This window comes from Anabas testudineus, chromosome 7 (genome assembly GCF_900324465.2).
Source record: "Anabas testudineus chromosome 7, fAnaTes1.2, whole genome shotgun sequence".
Taxonomy (NCBI): Eukaryota; Metazoa; Chordata; class Actinopteri; order Anabantiformes; family Anabantidae; genus Anabas; species Anabas testudineus.
In genome coordinates this window covers 2,746,598-2,769,052 of record NC_046616.1, presented here as the reverse complement: position 1 = coordinate 2,769,052, position 22,455 = coordinate 2,746,598, and the positions used below count along the sequence as shown (strand labels likewise).

General features: G+C 40.7%; 1 protein-coding gene across 4 annotated transcripts in view; it reads left to right on the top strand.

The window, feature by feature from the left end:
* The window catches only part of prkcz (protein kinase C, zeta), an 84,693-nt gene that overhangs the window by 14,558 nt on the left and 47,680 nt on the right, over nt 1–22,455 (top strand). Inside the window, exon 1 of one of the 4 annotated variants that reach the window (XM_026368913.1) lies at nt 4,596–4,775. The exons of 1 other annotated variant lie outside the window; for it this stretch is intronic. In XM_026368913.1, coding sequence (XP_026224698.1) covers nt 4,772–4,775 — 4 coding nt within the window. In that variant the 5' untranslated portion in view covers nt 4,596–4,771. Of the gene's footprint in view, nt 1–4,595; nt 4,776–4,853; nt 4,933–18,871; nt 19,121–22,455 lie in introns of those variants that run through there. 2 more of the 4 variants (XM_026368911.1, XM_026368912.1) reach the window with 2 other exon arrangements.

The window sequence follows — 22,455 nt, the reverse complement described above, 5'->3', positions numbered from 1 at the left end:
TGAATGAATTCATCTCTGTTGAGAAGTTATGAGTACAATGGGAATTGAAAGGGGCCAAAAAAACCTGTGGTGCCTCTCACCCCTCATTATCCTGCTTTATAGCAGGATATTAAGGGAAGTTAGTTGGATTTAATTCACTAATTCATCTTTACTTGTCCGAGGAAAGCAGTTCTTTTTGTCCCAGCACCAGGATGAGTGCTCATCCTTCCCTCGCTCTTCCGTGACTCATTGTGTGTTAACACCATGTGGTAATTTCAGCACTGAGTTCCTCTGATGCTGGGCTGGTGGCTCAGCTCTTTGTAATCTGAACATTTGCCTACCTGAGGTGACACTGCACTTTAGCATTCAGTCGCTCTGTCCTTGCGTTGCTCTCTGCGGCACGGGGAGGTGAATACAGGGCTGGAGTATTATTACACCTCAGAGGATGTAAGTGGTTTGGGGGCATTTCGGGCTGTTTTGAGCTGTGGTGGCTCTGCTCTGTGCAATCTGAGTCATCCTGTGTATTGATCATTTCGCAGTTTTCAACTATTTATGAGCCTGTGTGGGACTGTGGCGGTGTGCGCGTGAGTCTGGATGGAAGTTTTGCTGACTGGACACTGAACTATTAATAGCACTTTATGGATAATGCTCGGTTGAAGAAGTCATTCTGCAGTGCAGCCATTGATATCTAATAGAACATAATGATCCATCATTTCCCATCTCCTATTTCCTCCTTGTTAGTGGATGTGACTTGGTACCAGTGTATATCAGCAGCTGCAGCTCTCTCTGGTCCACGGCTGCGTGGGATAGAGGGCCCATTGGGACTGCATTATCAAGCTCTTTAAGTGGTTAAACTGGTTAAATGGAGACCACCAGATTCAATAGACTGCTGTCTTCAGTGACTGACTGACTGTTGTATGAGAAACATCTCATGATGCATGTGCCAGCATGAGTCACTACTCTTGCATCTGTTTTACTCACATTTGACTTTTCTAACACTCCCCTACTCTTCTTACCTGCCCGGCACCATTACACACCACATATATCATCACCCCCCCTTCATGCACACGCACTCATCTCCAAAAGTGAGTGTCTAACAGCACAGGGCGTAAAGTAACAGCTCTGTATTTGTCATGGTCTGGTTCTGTTATTTAATACTTAACCTTGGTTCAAGGAGGTGTGCAGAGTGGCCTTTATCACTGCTGGAAGACAAAGCGTTCTCATCGACAAGGCAGACAAGCAAGAGAGACGGTTTTCCAACCCAGAATCACCAATCACATCAGATAACACTCCAGTTATAAATGGGCTTTTGGACACAACAATGCCCAGCGTCTGGGGATTAGTCTTAAAACTGAAACAGATTACATTTGCAATTAGTGATGGAAGTGGTTGGTGGTTTTAGTGCTTCTATGGACCTTAAATTGATTAGTGTGAATTTGTAGGAACATTTTGTACTATTAACTAAAAAATGCATTCAAATGATTGTTGTAACTCAGTCCTGTTAAAGCGTGACGTGTGGTTGCTGTCACGCTTCATTGCCACGATGCATCATGTGCACTTGCTCAACTCAGTACTGGCAAACTAGGATTACATAAACTCATCAGGCTGGCACCTGGCTCGGAACCAAAGATGGGGAAGCCATTTCCAAAATCCAATTTCACTATAGTCATTACTTGCTTTAAGTTGTAGCCACTGACGTAAGCCTCTGGGATGCCTCAACTCGGATCTAATCGGATTTCTTCTGTCAGTTTGTGGATTCATTTACTTCCACAACATCAAATGTGCACTGAAATCACTTTTAAAGCCACTGTCCTTGTTCTGCACAACCATCAGTACAAAGTGGCAGCTGATTTGTCTCAGCGGTGTTTAATCAACACTCGTAGTGAACAGAGTTTGTCACATCAAAATCCAACCTTGAGGAACTGTTTTCTAAAAAATGGTTTCACTGAAATATAGAGATGTCTTTAAAACACATTAACAATGAATGTCCCTACTATAAAACCCGTTGCTTAGTTAGTTAACCTTGAAGATGGATACAAGACTCTCATTAGCTGTTACCGTGTGAAACTCATTGTGTTTAAATCGTAATGGAAAATATTTCAGTGCATTACTTTTCAGTTTGAAGGTGCAGCATTAGTTGATGAGAGGAACTATTGTCTGATTTTAAAAGATGATATTGTGAATAATTTGACTAATATTTTGGCATTTTTGAATGAATCCTTTCATCGACTTTCTGACTGTGGCAAGATTTAGAAATAAATGTGTGCGCACTGAGACAAGTTGGTGGTCGTGAAATGTTGATTATGAAACTCTCTTAACTAAGTGGAAAGAGACGTTTTCGCTTATCTTTAGTGTTATTTTAGCAGATTTATCCAACCTTTGTCATAAATAGGTTTTACAGCTATTGTCTGTGAGCTGTCAGCTGTAAACACAGAGGAGCCTTTGAATGATTAACATAAACACAACCTGATTCCCCTGATAATGACTTCTTCCTCCTTTCATCGTCCCCACTCTGTTCAAAGAAGAGAAAAAGGCTTTTTGATGCCTTCTTGGGTGGCAGATACACAGACATGCTCTTCATTGGTTCTTAGACAGCCCCATAGATCCACTATTAGATCTGTGGTCCAACAGTGTACACTAGTGTCTCAGGGCTTTAGAGGGGCCCAGAGAGAAGGTCTGTGTATTCAGGAACCCCCACCTGCCATCTCTGATGCATTGGTTGGGTGGAGCAGATTCTCTTAGGAATAGGAGTGGGTTTCCTCTTCTAGACAATTGGCAAAAAGGAAAAACTACAAAACCTTTAGAGATGTGAACTCATTATGTCACATCACAGCTAGCCACCATTCTGTTAGCATCAGCAAAACAATGCAATTCATCATTAGCCATTACTTTTCCTCATTGTATCAAGGTTTTGTCCAAATCCATGAAAAGTTGTTATTTCAACGTTCAAGCTATAATATCATCTTGAAACCTGCTGCATGTGGTTGATAATCAGCAGTCCATTGTTTGCTACAGTGGTTTTGAACTGTGGAACAAATTCACTCCACCTTCAGTCGCATGTTCAGTGCATCACACAAAATATCTTTAATTTCAGCACTCGACCACCATGGGACACAATAAAATCAATTGAGGTTAAAGGTGTCTGGTAGACGGCATCTAACAAATTGCATTACATCAATGCAGCAGTGCAGCATTAATTTACTGTCACTTGCAGCACATAATCGCTGCAGCAGGCCAAACGCCCCAGGATGAAAACACAACAGGCTTCCACTAACAGCACAGTGCAAAATATAGAGGCTTCCAGGCAAGGACAGCTGCCAGGAGCATAATGTCACACAACTTCCTCATTTGACAAATTTGGTCTCTATAAAGTTACTGAACACCCACAGTTACAGGATAATATGTGGTTCTACAGGCGGCGCTGAGCCAGAGACCAATAATTTACCCTGTGATCGTAAAAGAAAAGTCTCTTATTTGTTGTTTATGGTTGGATATTGATCACACCTGTCAACATCAGACATAAGTAACGAGGGTGACAACTGAGAGCAATCAGTTCAAAAACATGTGATCACTGTTTTTGTGCTGCTGGGCAGAAAGGAGCCTGTTAGTTGTACAGTACAGTAGATTATATAACTGGGTTTTTACTAATGCAGTAACCAGCTGTTAACCTTTTTTTATTTAGCCGTTTGTGCTGCTGTTGATGTATTTCTGTTGTTGTCTCATTTATATAAATGTGTTGCATAAAATAATAAAATCACCCATCAGTGTAATGTAATACAGCTCCACAGCACCACAAAGGACATGTTCCCAGATGATCGTACAGTTGAATCAGCACCTGGAAAACAAAATGCTATCAGCTTTATGAATTAGACTGTATATTGTTTGGTAGTTGTTTAACAATGCATCACATTTTATCAACTAATCACATAGATGTTATATGAAACCTTCTGAATCTGCAAAGTAAGAAGTAGCTTCATCTGCTGAGTAAGTGTTTTTGAATCAAGTTACTTCACTGTAAAATATAAAGTCTGAGTCTGAGATGATGCATCTTAGTGGAGACCTGTAGTTTTACTTCTATATCTTAAGTAAAAGTTCCTTCAGCTCGAGTATTGCAGTCGTAAATCTACTTGCAGTAGATTGAATTTGCGTGTGTCTGTCACTTCTGTCATTGACTTACTTTATTTTAACCAAGAAAATATTTGTTTGAGGTTTATAATTAAAATATGATAATGTACGAGCTAAATGTCAGAAGACGACCTTTAGAATAAACTGCACTTATGGAAACAAACCAAGTGGCAAATCTGGTTCCGTCTGAGTACGAAGGCATTTTATTTTCCACCTTTCCTCACTCATCTTTAAATGAGCCCATTATTCAAGTCCTGCCTGTGTAAATGGTTCATGATTCACTGTGTATCCCCACGAAGGTCAGAGGGAGCGTCTGTGAACGTTTGAACATATAACAGTGGATTATCATTGATAACACTATAACTTATTCAGTTACTTTCAATCTGAAACTGTGGTGTCACCCTTCAAAAAGCTGCTATAAATATTTAGCCTCTAAACACACAGGTGCTCGTGTAGCATGTGCTGTGTTGGTAGCAGTGCAGTGATGCAGGTAGAGACATGGTTTTAGTCCGGTGTATGTTGTGCTGACCAACGGTTTATAGTTTGGATCAGGAGTTGGTGGAATCACTTTAGTAAAGCAGCAGGAATTCCCACTTAGCTGTTCCAGGCCAAGACATGTGTACATAACATGGCTAACTCTTAAATTCTCTTTAATGATGTGCCAACAATGGGTGAGTAGCTGGAAATGATTTTATATTTGATGTCCTTCACCCTGCGTCGTACAGAAATGGACCACGTTGAGGCAGGCTTTGTGAAACACATCAATGATTCACATTAAGATAATATTCAATCCACTTAAAACACAACCAGACTGTAATGCAGCACCAGGTAGGTCTGTATGTGACTGTTGGTTCTTTTTTTTGCAGCAAACTGTAAAAAAACTGTGTCACACGGGGGAGTTGAGTCGCCTTAGTTCAAGTTTGGCATGAGTGAGAATATTATAGTTGTGTGTTACACATTAGTCAATGTTGAAAACAGTTTTACTTTACTTTCCTCAGGACTGAGTGACTGTTGGCAGGACACAAGCTGTTAGCCCTGAGTTATGAGGGCTGTGGGCCATTACAGTACCTAGGAAAGACATGTCAGGCATTGAAGGTGCATGTAACGCTTAAGTCAATCACGTAAATGGATTCTGTATTTGGTGATTTGTCCCTTAATAAATATCTAGAAGTAGTATACACATGGGGATTGTGTATAAGTGTATTTAAAATCTTTCTTGTGTAAAAGGTTGATTAATGATATTAACACCTCTTAAAATCACTAAATGTACTGAACTGAACGGTGCGTTTTTGTTTTTTGGAGACGTGTCAGTAAATGTTTTCACCACTGGTGTAAATGCAGATAGTGTCTTTACTGCTCAGTGTTCAGTTGATGGTAGTTTGGTCTTTATTTTATTCACGATGTTTGCAATTGAACTAGCAGAAGCTTCCAGGTCATTCAGTATGTTTGTAGCTTGAATCTTTTATTCATTACACAAAATGTTAAAAAGAGTTTAAACTGGAGCTAATAACTCAAACTGTAATGACACAAAGTGAGTATGACACTGAACTACAGCTCTTTGGTAATAGCTGTATGTGGCACAGCCTCTGGATGGAGGCCTGTCATGTGATTCTTCATTTCTACTTTTACCACAATGCTAAGTCTCTGTTCAGCTCTGTACTGTTCCTGTAGCTTTGGCTTCTCCCGTCACGGTTAACATGTCAGTGTGTGACGTCTCACCTGTTCCTGGTCCGACTCCAGCTGTCGGAGCTTAACTCATATGACAGAGAGGGGTCGAAACATGTCATGATATCCGAGAAAGGATGAGGGTCTTAAAACTAATGCTCCGCTTTGTCTGTGTGACAGAGAGTCTGCAGAGCTGGATGGTTTTCCAGTGCAGTATTTGAAAATGTACCAGTGACAGAAGCGTATAAATGTTTTCAGCAGGTGTTTTTAATCTCTCAGCACTTTAATGTTATAATGGTTTTAAAACTATACATTAGTGAAGTATTTTTAAAATCAGTCCATCTGTGAGTGGCTGCCTGCTGATTTCTCCTCTATATTTGTTGTCTACATGTGTAAATGTGTGACAGGCTGCATCTCGAGGTGCTTATGTGATAGTAGTCATCATGTCTTTGCTGTGTGTGTGTTTTGCGTATCTGTATGGGGGGGGATTGATGTTGTGGAGTACACGGCTCACTGTTAAGCCCTGTTGGGAGAATGAAAGAAAGTAGTTTGTGTTCTGTATGCGTGTGATAGCAGAGGACAGAGAGTGGGGGGGCAGAGAGAGAGAGAGAGAGAGACGAGTCAGCATGCAGGTCCTTCACGCATCACAGGACTCAGCTGTCAAAGTGTGGAAGCCAGTGTGGCAGTGATGACTTACTTTAGTCCAGGACACGCTGGGCATGACTGAAAGACAAAGAGGGAGGGGTGAGGGTGGGAGATGTTAATAGACTAAATCAGACTAGTTATGTATTTATCTTTTTATGCCAACATGCAATGAGATTCCTCAAAATTAAAACGTAAAGGACCGATGACGGAAAATAAGTCTGCAGAGCTCAGATTTTAGTGAAGCTGCTTCTCGCGTCTCTCGCTAATCGACTTTCTAAACTGGATTGAACTGCTGAGTGTCTTTAATCTTCTCTGCTGAACAGTTTTTGTATAAATGTGTGTAAATATATGTATATGTATATAAATATGTATATGTATATTTATATAAGGGCATGGCCAAACTTGTCAAACTTAAAAAAACACCCTTCACCCTCTGTAAGAGTCTCTGTTGCACTTGGTTTATTTTATTACACATACAGTATCTGCAATGATATGATTGAATGTGATTGTTGTCATACCTTTATGTACATCAGTGATCTGGTGTCAGTTTATTAGGTACACCTAATAAACTGACACCATGACTCATACAGAGAGGTTCTGTTATTCAGCCTCATTAATTATAAATGGGGCTGAAGAAATAATAGAAACACTTGGGGCTGTTTTCACTTTGTCATTATGTGTTATTAAATGTAGATTTTCATTTTGCTAAAATAGCTCCAGTTATATTCTTAGCTCACAGAATAAAACTCTATTCTACTTGTGATTGGTTGCAATACATTGGACCCACGTGCATGTTCTCTGTTAGGTGTAAATATAGTATCTCAACATGTTTTATGCCTCTGTATTAGTTTACTCAACATTGTGACTACACTTCCTTGTTGGCTCTTTGCTTACAGTAATTTTCATTTGGAGTACAGATGTTTAGATCTGACTTTCAAAATGACTTCACACAGCTGGAATCGACACGTTAGAATCATCACGACTCTTCAGATGAAATGATTTATTTGTCCTCTGTGTCATGTCAGTAAGACGTACAGCCTGCTGGGTTCATGTCAGGTCACTTGACTTGAAACTTTCCTTCATTACAAAGCGAAATGCGTCTCCAAATGTCAGGCAGAATTAATACGGCTCGCATTTAATCTCCTTTGTGTTTTGGATGAATCACTCAGAATGAACTACAGTGGGAGTTCAAATAGAAAATGTGTTAACATTACAACAAATGTGAGTTTACAGAGAGTGCGCTTGAGTTAATGACTACATTACATCACATTCATATTCAACACTTTGTTTAATTTGTTTCTGAAATAGCGATATCACAACAGTGATGCTAATTATTTTGATCGCAAGGTATTAAATCATTACCATGATCGCTAGTTGGCTAATTGTTTATAACAGAGTTGTCGTAACAACAACAACATTATGTTTAGACGTTCTTATCCGGCACTGAACTGCTAATTAGACTTCCCCAGTTTTACATCTGCTATATGAGCAGTAAGACTATGAAGCATTGAAGCTCATTATTTACATTGAGTCATTTTGAAGATGCTTTTATTCCAAAACTAGTCAAAGTCAGTAAGCGTGAGGAGGTCTTGCCTAAGAACCCCAACTGGAGGTACCCCGGTCTCCTGCATGGTGGGTGGTGATCTTACTACTACACTATCAGACACACCCTACAGACTGTACAAAACCAAAAATCGTGACTTAAATTTGTGCTTTTTGGCTTGAGTGCGTCTGCCGGACGTAAAAACAGGAAACAGATAATGGTAGAGACACCTGGCAGGTATAAAAGAACTAGAGACGACTTGGACCGAGTCATGTCACCTCACTTTTTCATCTGTGGCAAAATGTGGCACGAGACCCAACATACTGATGGTCGGGGTCGGTTGTGTTCAGTCAGTTAGAAGCTGGAAGATTCAATTCACTCCACCATTATGGAAGATGGTATCTTCCAACTTCTAAATGACTGAACACACCTGATCCAGGTAATTAACAGTGGGCAGAGGAGAGATAGTTGGAAAACATGCAGGACAGTGGCCCTTGAGGACTAAAATTACCCACTAGATAATGACCCTGTACCAGCAGGTGGCAATAGTGTGCGTTCGTCATTGAAAAAAGGGAAACGTATAGTAATATATGCAGATATACAACCCATGAACAAACCCCCACTTGACACCAGTGATTTACAATGTTCACTCTTCCAACCACAGACGGTTTATAGCTTCTACTGTTTCTTTCTGTTGCTCGGTCTCTGTAACTGGTGGGTCCACCACCAATCCGACATGGGGATTGGCTGAACAGCCGCGGTGCCAATGGTGCGGGACATAAAGTAGGCCGACAGACGCCCACTGGCCGATGGCCGACTCCTTCCTTGGTGTGTCGTGGCCCTAAGACCACGGATTACTTGAGCAAATCCAGTCATCACGGTGAATACATGGGAATTAATTGAATTTACAGTGCAGCCATTTTAAATGCTGGATTTTAGTCTGTTTAAAATGTTAATTTGGATCTAATTTAAAATTGGAAAAGCGACTTGTTTAGGTTGGGGGAAAACAAGAAAAAAGGACTTAAATACAGACATCATCATCAGCACTTGAGGGATTTCTAAATGTTATGAATAAACAGAATGCTGCTTTAATCATCAGTTCACAGAATTGACATGTTTCCCTGTAATTCAACATCATCTGACTCATTTGTCTGTGTCCTGCTCCCACAGCAGAAGACACCTTTCAGCACTTAGCAGATATGTCACACAGCATATCTTATTTGCCTCTAGCCAGTGAGCAGCTCATTTAGAGGGAATAGGGATGTCATATGTCAGATGTCATTTCTCGTTACTGCTAATGAGAACAACTGCACATGCATCCAGGCCCCACACCCAGAATTCTCAGCACACCTCTTGTCTTAGTATCTCTGGCTCCAGAAATAGCAACAGTGGTTTTGTAATGTGTCAGGCCTCCCTGCTGCACTGCAGCACGCCCCCATGTTCTCCTTGCTGATGATAACTGTGCAGCTGGGAAGCTTCTTAGCATTGATCTGAATGCGGAAGTTAGCCGGCCACGCTAGGATGTAGAGTATTTGATTTACAGATAACTGATTCAATTTGCTGTCAGTAGTCGGCTGCATTCGCAATATGTGGAACTTATGTCTGTAGTTTATGTTCCATTAAATATGTAGACAGATGTTGAATAGACGGATCTGAATCAGGCTCAGAACATTTGTTGAGTGCAAAACAACCCATTCTGAAGACATGGCAGCCGTGGCATTTTTCAGGGTTAGCTTTTGTAAAAATGCCAGAGCAGAGCATGTTTTCCACTGCAGTGGTTATTTCTTGTTATTTATCTGCATTTAGGGAAGGTCTGTTTCTGCAGCAGCGTAGCTTTCATCACAGGGCCAACATAGCTCTGAAGCGGTCAATAGTGGCCTTGTTAGTGGAGTGTGACTGTGGCACAGCAGAGCGCCATTGTTGGGCCTTTTACACACTGTGGATTCTATGTGGACTAGAATGATGCATTGTAGGAGACTCTATACTGAGACAGCACTGGGTCTGTGTTTAGACTGGATGACTAAAAGCTGTCTTATAATGGGCCATTTCCCTTAAACACATACCCAAAATATTCTACCCGTCTCTTTGGGCTTGTCCCCCTGTGATGAAGCTGTTTGTCCTGTGTACTACATATTTAGATCACACATTTAAATAAAGTAAAACCAGATTAAAATCGGAGTCATTTATACCCTGGAGTGTCAGTGAATATAATGTACCCCCTGTATACATCCTTTATTTTGAGTACTTCAAATATCTTGAATGGTATGGCATTGCTTTTTTTGCTTGATGAAATCTAACAGAACTTTTATCATCTAACAACATGTAATAGATAAAATAAAGTGAAGTGGTATCAAAAGTGGCGCAGTGGTGTGTGCACTTGTTGAAGCCGCAGTGTAAGAACAATTATTCATCCACATCGATGACTTGTACATTTTATTGTGGAGTCATTGTCTGTTTTTGTACACACTTCTCTCCAACTGTGCTTCTGGGAGCAGACCTGTGTTTTGCAGCGCTCGTAGCTAATAGCAGGCGAGCTGTTTGTTTGCATGGGAACTCGTACCTCCTGACATAATCATGAAGATGTGTTGTCCCACTAATAAACACGGGGATATGAAAATAAGTCCACATCGTGTCACATTATAAAAAAACTCACAATGAGTGTTGTCGAAAGCCTGCTTACAAAAACATAACAAAACAAAACTGGACAAAGTTGCACCAGGCAATAACCTTCTGAAATGATGCCCTACCTAGAGCACTTTAGTGTACATTCGGATTTATGCCCCATATTTACATTTTGCAGACTCTTTTATTTAAGGCGACTTACAAGTGAGGTACAAGGCAAACAGAAACATCTAAACCAAGGAGAAGAACTTTTAAGTCAAGTGCTTTAGGAAGAACTGTTTCTGTTTCATGAGGTGTAAGTTTATAGTTCAATATAAACTACGAACATAGAACGAACATTGTTGTGTTAGCATGTTCACTGTTTTTGCTAAGACATTCCTACAATGCTGTGTTTTTATTTACAGAAATTACACCAGGCAGTGACTTATAGTCTGGTTGAAAGCAGATCACTGCAGTGTTGTGGGATATTGGGTTGTTGGATGCAGCGTCTCACATCCATTGTATTAAATCTGGCATTCACATACGTTCCCAAAGTTCATTGTCAGATATTCAAACCCAGGAGACCATAAAACAACAAGGCTGTAAATAAGGACAATGATTCATATTTTGTTTTCAAACGCTGTGCTCGCTGCTGTAGAAAAGCCAATGAGGATTAGCTACACACTGCAGGAATGAACCACAGTAACACTGAAGTACCTTGAATGACTGGATCTGTCCTTATGTCACTGACACAGTCTCCTGGGTCAAATGTGGTGAAACTGTGTCTAATGAAAGCTTCCACTGCCTGCGCTAAGATGTTTTATAGATTTTACCTCAGTCAAACCCACTGCAGCTGCTGTAACGACATTAAATATGGAGCCTGCAGAACTATTTCCAATGATTCTTTTGCTCTTTTTATTCATAAGGACAGAAAACATCTGTCCTACAAACATCATCAGTCCATTCTAGGACATGCAGACCAACCTGTGCATCAATACTAATGAGCAGAACTGAAGAGATCTACCAAATGGAAAATTGTTGCTCGTGGTCACACCTTTCATAGCTGTGATGTTTCCGTTCAGTGAGTTTATTCCTGTGTCTGTGTCTGTGTAAGGAGGAGCTAAAATGACTCGACACTCGAGCTTTTATTTACTGTTTATCACTTCTCTGATGCCACACCACTCAATTGACGTTCCACTCAGGCTGTAATGGCTTCGATGATCCAGTTGCCATGCAGATGAGTGGGATTCTTCTGTGACTGCAATGTGTTCGTGGCAGGAAAAGCAGTATAGTGTAGCAGCAGAGGGTGAATAGACTCAGATGAAGCCACAGCAAAGCGTGAGCTGTTCTGAGAGCAGACAGATGAGGCGTGTACACACGGGGTGGAATCTAGCTTTGATGATGAAGCACCAGGCCTGACACCTGCTCTTTGGACATGCACCCCCCAACGCTACAGGCTCTATGAGAATAGGATTGTATACACATGCAAACAATGGCAGAGCTAAAAAACAGCTTCTCTCTCACATACAGTAATTAGTGGTCGGTGGCCAATGAGAGGACAATCATGGCATTTTAATTTTGCTGATGAAGTGTGTTTGTGGATGGTACATAATCACAGTTCTAAAAATAATAATACCAAATTCTTATCATTTGGACACACACACACACACACACACACACACACACACACACACACACACACACACACACACACACACACACACACACACACACACACACACACACACATACACACACACACACTCTGTGCTCTGATCTAGTACAATGCTGAATTTATTCAGCAGATGGTTTGGTCTCTATTGATTCCTGGAAAAAATAAAATCTGGCTCCTGAGCTGAAATGTGTTCACCAGCCAGACTCTAGTCTGTCTGTCTGCTGTGTGGTGCTGAGCGGGTGGTGTGCAGAGGCTTTATCAGAGCTTTTCCACTCAAAACAGCTGCTTGCTGCTGCTGCTGCTGCTGGAAAGGACACATTTGTAGTGTGTAAGGTTGTAAAACTGTGACCTGAAAGAGGCTAAAAAGCTTTTCAGAGCTGAGAAGTACAGAGTCGATGATAACACTCTGTGGGTTTGTCATAACTTGAACATTACACATATATTTGATCCAGTGTAATGTGAAACTAGTCAAACTTTAAATAAAATGACTTATTGTACTTTTCCCCGCTCACTTTCCCACTATGTTTGTATTAAATCACAGGTTAAGTGAAGTATGTCCTTATGCAAACACTGCATTCCTCAATATTTCAGCAAATATTAGCATAGCTGAGATGCTTTGGGTTTCTCATACTCCCAGTGAGAACACAATGTTGTTGTTGAACCAGTTTAAGTAATATTAGCATCCTCTTTTATTAACGGTATCATGAGACCACGTCACTGCCACTGTCTCACATGAAGAGGGTTGTTATCAGAGAAACACACAATGCAATGAAGACATTAGCTGCACAAAACTCCTCAGCGTCAACTCAACATGTCTGTTTATCCACTGTCGTCTACAACTCCTGTTTTGTGTTTGTCCTTGTTTTTACATTGATTACAAATTGTTATAGATTTTACGAGCCATCAAGGCCAGCGCCCACCCCCCCAGCATCAGGACATCTTTCGATGTGTCTGTCGTCAAAGGCATACCTGATTTCCCAGGAGTGATTGCTGTGAGCTGTGAGCTTCAAGAACCACTAGATTGATCCCGTATTACATGGTTTTACTGATCTGTATGTACTGTGGGCCTGTGACTCGCTGCCACACGGGCTCCTGTAACAACAGGCGTTATCTCGGCCTTTTCTTATTCTTACCTCTCTTCGCTATTAGAATTTTCTCATCGTCAGGAGCATGAAATCTCTCCCTAGGGACGGCAGCACTGAAAGGCATCTGAGCCCACATTGATCTCAGTTTGTTGGACATGTAAAAGGGGAAAGAAGAAATTGACATTTCAGTGTGATCTTTTAAAAGATCCATAAATGGGTCAGCTGGTGAAAAACACAAAAAGGGCCACTCACTGCAGCCTTCATGCAGAATAAGTTGGGACAAACCCCTCAGATTTGGATCTGCTGTAGATCAGCAGCTTCCAACATGGATGAGTGCGTTACTTTAACGAGTGTGAACACTGATCATGTGTGCAGCCCCCAGTGTCTCACCACACACACCTCCTATCTTATGTGCCTTCATCAATTTGAATATACAGGTTAGTTTTATACTCTTTGTTTTGATTCATGACATCTTCTGTCTATGCTGTGACTAAATGATGGCCTTATCTGCCTCTCTAGCACCTTTGTCCAGAAGACTTCTTAACAGCTAATTGCCAGATTATGATGTCTTTCAATAATTTTAAACTTTGGCCTTCATTTCCTCCTGACCATCATTTTCTTCTGTAGATGATCTAGTAGAGTTGGATGGTCACTGAACATCTCAGTGAACATTTCAGCCTCCTGCGACGTTCAGATTTTTAGGTAATGTCTGATGGACATCAACATGCCTCAGTTCTCAAATGCTGGCTACCAAATCAAAGGAAAACCTGCCTCTTTGCTCATTATGCAGGACAGTGACAGCCTGCAGTGTCTCCTTGTGTACTCCTTGGATTCCCCTCATCCAACAGGCCTATGATTACTCAGCAGCAGTTTATAACAAAGCCTGACGCTGTAGTTTACACATTCAGAGAGTGTTTGAGTTTGAATATTGAAAACCTTCAAATATCAGCACATGCTGGTCGATGAGTATTTATTTGAAACCCCATCAGCTCCACAAATAAATATTCTAGCAGTTTTGAGCTGTGAGCGGTGGAAACACTACACAGCGCCCAGAGAGTATGTTAGACAGTTGATGAACTATGAGTTGCCAGATTCTGTTCTGGTGGTTTCTAGCACAAAAAGACTCCCAGTGATTCTGTGGTTGTGTTTTAAACACAATGCAAACTTCCTGTGCTGTTTTTGGAATTATATACAGCCACATATTTGAGTTCTTTTGGATCATAATATATCGTTAGACATTACCAGAGGATTAACAGAACAACTGCAGGCCTCAGCTTGTAGCCGATGACTGGGTCTTTATAACACCTCTGCATGCTGCTGTCTCACTCCTAATGAGTTGTTCTCCCCCGGCACAGCAGAAACGAGCACCTCTTCATGCATGCTTGATTGATTTTTTTCAAAGAACAGCTTTTGCCTATGTTTTGTTATTTAATTCCCTGGGTGGCAAATGTTTGTGCGATGTACAAATAAATGAACCGCTGATTCAGACCAGAGGTGGTAGCACCTTAGTTAGAGAGCGCTGCCGCTGGAGACACGGTTACGAAACAGTAAGTGATATTTACAGTGTCAATAAATGTCAGTACACACCAGTAGTGTGTGTCGACTTGCATGTAGCACTACATTAACGTTATTTAAAGTTGCTCGAGATAGCAGCAGCTATTCTTATGTCCCCCCAGCTGAGATGCCATCACGTTACATTAGAATCTGACATGAACTACTCTCATTATTCCTTTGTGAGAGTGAGTTGGTTTCCAGTAAAGTCAGCAGTCTTTTTTCCTCTCTGTCTATTTTTACTAACTGGGTTGGAACTAAACCATTAAGTAACACGGCAGTTGTCTTATCTGGTTTGAATTTGGGTCATATCACCCCTCACACTTAAGAACTGATGATTAAACCTCCCTGTAACCTGCATATCTTTGGCCAATCCCTTTCTTCCACATCTGCAGGAAGGAAATGATAAAGAGATAAGAATTAGGTCATTTTATAGAAACAATTCCTTCTGCAGCAGCGCTTCATTGTGGTTAGATTTATGGATGCAGTTCAGTTCTATCAAAAGCCTTTTATTCTCTGACACTCTGATCTGATGGGGTTGCCCATGCAGCTGAGGCCTCTCAGGGAAGAGTTGGGGAGCTTAGACTGTGTTGAATGGTTCATGCAAAATTGAAAGAGATGTTTTTATCCTCACAACAAGGAGAGTGACTCAGAGATGGAGTGTGAGAGGAAACATGTTACCTACCAAAATAGGTCTGTGGGGCTGTTAGGAAAACAGTCGTGGTTCTGCCCCACAGGGACACGATCATAAGAACTGGATAAAACAACAAACAGACAAATGTCCAGTGGCTGTTACCGTACGATAAGTGGTTCTTTATCTTTGTCAGAGGAAACAAAAGTGGTCTCCAGCAGGTTAACTGCTGTTAACAAGCACAAGCATCGCTTCAATGTTGATGTACGAAGCGCGGTGAGATTGACAAATAGTCTAAGTGAGTTTGAAGATAAAGTCTCTTCAATCAATATATTTCATTGATTAAACATTAAGTACTTCTACTGCAGGTCTCCAGTACTAGGGCTGCATGATTTGATGGATTTAGACAATATTATGATTCATGATTGAGATGATTCCTGAACAAACTGGTGTCTTTACTGTACTTGCTCAGATATTAAGGAGAAAAAACAGATTAGTGGTCATTTAATGATCATTTTCAACGTAAACATACAAACTGCTGTTTGTGTCTGTGGATCCTTTTCTGATATTGCACTTTTCTAATCGTGTACATAGACATCGTGTCTTTTCTACCTCTGCTGCTGACCTTATTCTGTGGTGCAGCTGTGTTCGGAGTGGTTGGTGTGTCCTGCTGTTGAACCTCTGCAGTGAATAGCGTTTGCCTGAAGCACATCTGTTCACAAGGCTAATCCACAAAAGGCTGGTCTGTGCATAAAGCTCCCACTGGGCAGCTACTTCAGCTGGCACAAACAGGCCGTACAACAATGAAGTCGCTGAAGCTAACCTGCTACATGGAGTATGTTCGAGTGATGCTAGCTGTCCGTGGACGAGCTGTTGGCCTCGTTTCAGAAGACGCCCTGGCTCATCATACCCTGTCCTCTTTCTTTTGTTACACCCCCCACTCATCCGTCTCTCTGTCACACATTTTCTTTCTCTCATCACCCTTTTTTTTTGCATCTTTCTGTCTTTTACTCTGCATTCCTCTGCTTGGTGCATCACATGCCTGACTGGGTCACTTTGTCGGTTTTGCTCTTGTGAAGTCAAAGGATTTTGCACCAAGTCCTGCAGCCGAATAGAACACAGCAAGAGAGAGACGGCTGGTGAAGGATTTACAGACAAATGGGCTGAAATTGTATTTCTCATTAGCAGGAAATCGAGGATTTAGCCAAACATTAATACAGTGTGTGTAGAGATGTGTGTGCGCAGTGCAGCTACACACTTCACATTTGATACCCAGGAAAGGTGTGTATGGTTTCATAAAGGTATCATCAAGATGGTTTTCATGTACTGTAGTTTTCTTCATAAGCAGGTTGATTAATGGTTTGAATAATTTGTGAACAATAACTGAGAAATGCATTTGACATGCCAGTTTGTAATATGTGATAAATATTAGTCCTGTGCTTGGCTTTAATTTGAATATCAAGACCATACGTGCTACTGAATGGATTTACTGAAGATTGGGTAGAAAACAAATACAGGAAATGAAGCTAAACGTATTAGTGAAGTGGTGCATGTAGAAAATATAATAAGGAAAGAATGATGGTGATATCACTTTCCAAATGATCATTATCAACTCCTATTCAAAACATATCTGTAAAGCACCAGTGGCTTGTTAAAGAGGAAAATAGAAAGTTTTAATGAAATGACACAGCTATGAAAGTGTAAACTGTAGGTGGCAACAAGCAGCACAGAGCACAGGGATTCTGTTTCCTTCATTTCAGAGTGAGTGAGTGGCTGCACTACTTCGCCTGCACCCGGCAGAACTGATAAAGCAAAAATGTCTTGAAGGTTGCTTTGATAAAGCAGCGGGTCGAGTCCAGAGAATAGCCCTCCACCCTCACGGTGAAGGAATGCAGAAAATGCTTGCACAACCTCCCTAGTGTTGCAAGTTTGGCGGGCAAGGATAGACACAAATGTGTCCAAGTCTGTGTTTGGCTGCGAGAGGCAGAGCTCTGGGTGTGCCTGTCCTAAAATAATCAGGTTTTTATGGTGGGATTTATGGAGTTTAATCTGTACGGCATGAACTTCACTTGAGGAATGTCTTTTAGATTCAGTTTTGTCCTTTTATTAATAAAATACTCTGACTCATGCTGGAATTTTTAGGCTGATACTGATATTGATATTTGAGACTCTACAAATGTGAAGAAAATAAATCAGCCATATTTTCTTATATTAGCATAAGTTAAATAATAAATCTTGATATGGATACCTTGTATTTTCATTATTATTAAATTCTGTCAGTGCTCTCTGCTGGACAAACTGTGTAATGGAGAAAGAAACAAAACCTATTTTAACAAACACACAGACACGTCTGCAATAAGCTTATTAACATGTTAAAAGATTCAGTGCTTAGTCAGTAAATGTAGGACTGGGTTTCACCAGATTTGTGGAGCTATACTGCTTGATGAATTATAGAATAATATTGGGGGAATAAAGCCAAAGTCCAGCATCAGAGAGACCAGTGATCTGAGTTACCTGTCCAGGTATGGAAGTTTGATTTAGAAGCAGCCGGTAGCACAAGATTTCAGAGGGTGAAACGGCAAATACCTCTGAGTTGGTCATCGTGCATGACATGACATGACAGTTGTTCCTTATACTTATTATACTTATACTAGATAACTGACTCGGACACAGTTTAAACTAAGACTTTAATGTGAGTGTAAGTTTATATAAAGCTTAATTTAAAGGATTTAATGTCAGTATGTTTCTATCAGTTATTACTTATTCCAACCTTTAAAATAACAGTAGACAGATATTAAACAACTGTGTGTTGACAACATTTGTTCATTATCATCATGCAAACTCATGAAGAAAATGTCAAAGTTTGACAATGTGCTTAGTAAAAAAAATACACTGAAATGAAAGTGGATTATGGATCTAGACATTCTTCACTTTCACTCTGTGTCACCTCAGGCTTATGTGGGCCAACATAACAATAACTGTCATAGACTTGTCTGTAAGTGATGCACAGAGATGTTCTCAGATCTGTCAGCATTTCCATGAAAACACTGCGATGAATGCATCTCTAGGAAAGTCTTGCTTTCATCCAGGATGTGCTCCAATAGGCACAGCCACTAAAAATAGTTCACAAGGTTTAAATTTAGGTTAAACAGCATGCAGAGGATGCTGCTTTTGGATTCAGAGCTACTTCTGCCATCTTGTGGGCAAAATCCTGCAAATGCAGAGTGAAATCAAGCCTCAGTCATGTGGTTAATATTCCACATGCACACGAAGAAATGTATTTTTAAAGACCTTTATAGACATTTCTACATGTTTACATGTGTCGTCTCTGATGCGTAGTTTCAGAAATGTGTGTAAAGTCTGACAGGAAGATGACAAGAAGCAGCCTGGAGGTGAATGAAAGCAAATAAGAAGGAAAGGGAGGGAGGAGAGAACGACACAGAGAAACGAACGAAGCTGTTCCGTGAGCACAAGGGGAGGAGGAGGAGAATGGGATGAGGACAGGAGTAGCGGTGGAGGTGCAGGAGACCACCATGAGATCCAGGGTGTGAAGGCGAGGGAGAGGTAACGTTCAGCTGGAGGGATGCTGCTCACGCTGCTTTTCTACCTTCGAGTCAAAGGTAGGGGCTCTGGGGTCAGCGTGGACGATTCTTTCGCTGGGATGTGGACGGTGTCGGGTCAACTGAGGTAGGAGAGACAGTCAGTCAGGCAGAGAGCATGTCAGGCTCACTGAGAGGCTGCATTGAGCTGCTTTTCCTTTTTGTTAGCGATGACATCATTATCCCTCCGTGGAGGAAACCGGCTACTTTGATGAACCACTTTTTAAGACTAAGCTTGCAGAACTGCACTGAAATTGCTCCGGTGTCTTGTTGCGTGCTTCCTGTGGGTGAGATGCAGACAGAGCATGGACTAGATTTTCAATGAATAGAATCATTTATTCTCCCCAAAGGATTATTTGTGCAGCAGTAGAGCAACACAAGAACCACAGAGGAGACAACATCAAATATATAGTAGTATGTGTACAAGTAGATGTTGGCATATAATGCATAATGCAAGAAACTTGTGTAAAAGTATTTGGAGTACCCATCCTCTCTGAATTTCCCTGTACTATAGTAGTAGTAGATGGCAGAGTGGTCAGTGTTGCTCCACAGTGGCTGCGTTTCATGCTGCCTCTGCATTGAATGTGTTTCTTTGCTGGAAGCATGTGCAGCTCTCCTTCTCATCTGCATACTGTCAGCCCGGACAACTTGTACCTCTTGGTTGTTCTCAGCACCACAGCAGCTGCTGATTGGGATCAATGGAACCTATTTACAACCCTCAGTGTATCTGTCTCCTTGGAAAAGTGACTAGTTAGAGTCACAATATGTGTCTCTGTTGATTTACGGATAGTGTGGCTTTGCGTTACTATTCCCAACAGTCTGAATCAATCAGCTGCACTTATTACATGAGCATAACATTAACATTATTTGAAATCATAACATGAACTGACACTGAGTGAACTGCAGCAGCCATTTCTATGTACTCAAGCTGCACTTGATGTGCTTAGTACCTGCTGTTTTTAGACTGCACATGTTGTACTGTACAATTGACGTATCAGGACAATATGGAGAAATAGACGCCTCAGATATACTTTATATTAATAAATGATGCTGTGTTTATTTGTTTTTTTCTCATTTATTGCATTTTTAGATTGCTCACATTACTATAATCTCTTATTTTCCCGTAATGTGGTAGAAAGGTCCAGACGCGACAGGAAGAAGACCTTGAGTTAAGAATTATATAACTCTTATGTAATAATCCAGATATTTGTTTGTTTAATCAAATCAACAGTCCAGAGAGACTCTTTGCAGAGAAAAGCAGCAAACCCCCAGTTAAACACACATTTATTCTGATAATTATTTTAAATAGTCAATGTTCCATTAACTGAGAGATTAATTATTATTTAACATTTAACACTAAATGACTGGTTTTAGGTCAAACACAGGTTTCTCGTCCAACAGAAATATTTTTCACACCTTTAAACATAAAGCTCAAAAATCTATTTTATATTTTATTTATTTGCACATTTGTACTATGGTGATGATCTAAATGCTGTTTCAGAGCCTTCGCAACACTGCTGGAAAATACAGTAATGCTTTTGGGAATGCTGCTTTATTTCTTGTTGTTGGTGTGTTTGTGTATGATTTAATCCTCAATTTCTCAAAACCCCTCTGAACATAACCTCTGCCTGTGGCCTGGTAATATTATGATGGATCAACAGCAAAATGATCAAGACACATAAAAAAAGTCTGTTGGCTGCAGACTTAAATTCAAAGACAAATTGAATATTGTGTAAAAAAAAAAATAGGAAAATTGAAGTTGTCCTTGTTTAATTTGTCTTTTTTCTGACACTTTATTGACTAAATGAATGAAAAACTAATTCTTAAAATCTTAATATCTTTGCTAAAATAAATGAATGACTACAAAAAGAAAACCTATAAAGCTCTAATGATCACTCACAGACTGGAAGCAGTTTTAAATCGGTCCACCTGTCAGTTTTATATGTGACGGTTCGACAGGAGAGATATTAAAGATCGCTCTCAACCAGGTAATTGAACTGAATGACCTGTCAGAGTCACCACACAAGTTTCTCCTCTCTCTTCGTCTGTCATGGACGAGTTATCCTCTGTTTACCTCAGACACCAGTGGTTTTAAAAGTAGGAAGGAAGGCCACCATCTGCAGCAGAAGGTTTTTTGTGCACATCAGGCGAGGACGGGTTCATAGACTGCTGCAGATGGTGCATCGATTCTCCAGCTGATTGTATAACCTCGCTGATGACACTGGCTTTCCCAAATCAATGCAGAGCTTTTATTTAGTGTGTGTGTTTGTGTGTGTTTAGAGAAGGTGACCAGGAATTGAAGTGCTCGCTTTCAGGCTGTAACAACTCTCGCAGCACCAGACTGTTCAACTAAATTGCAACGACACAATCAATGAGTGACCCCAACGCGGCGCCGTCAATACAGACGCAAGTGGACGAGAGCCGACTAAATGCTAAGATCACAAAATCCCAAAGCATTAGACAGAACTCTGTTGCACACTGCTTGTTAGTTTGTAGTCAAATAATCAGGAGTCCTTGACCATTATGTTCATAAACTGTTTGCAAAGTGTAATTCTTAAAACGCTGCTGTACTCGATGTCCTAGACTTTCTTTGGTGGGTGGATCTAAATTTGTTTATGATCAGGCCACATTGTCCTCAGAGTCTGCAAAACGACCTGCTGCACCTGTAAAAGTAAGTTTCATCAGGAGCTCTTTACAGGACCATTAGGAACTTACTAAACAAACCTGCTTCAGAGACGTTACATGAACACAGAAATGTTATCGAGACTCCACATAGGCGACATACAGAGGCCGAACACCAGTCCTGTCCTGTGTTACCATCTTTGTTAATGGAAGTTTATCTAAGGGTAAGTGATCATTAAAAAACCTGTTTGCAATTATAAAAACATATGTGTTCATGGAAAACTTCTTAAACCTTTGAACAGAAGTGTTCATTAGATGTGTGATATAAAGACTATAATGTAGGTTCCAGTAGGATCTTCTTCTTCACTTGATTTTAGTCTTTGTTGTGGAACACACCAGCAGGTCAGCAGCACTTTATAATATCTCTAAATAACAAAAGAAGGCTCTTTCTAATAACAAGCAGATAAAAACAGTGACACCAATAAAACATTACTGTAGAATTCAGTCTCCTTGAAGTATTAATCACTTCAGTGCCCATTATGAGCGTATTAACCTCGTATCACTGGTTTATTGTCTCTCCGTCAGTGATTTTCAGTGTTGACTTTGAATGTTTGTCCTTAGTTAGTTCACAGATAATTCAGCACATGGTGAACCAGACTAGTCACAGTTTGTGTCCCATCAACCCTCAGTTCTCAGTGATGGTCGTCATCAACACTTGTTCGTAGTCCGGGGGA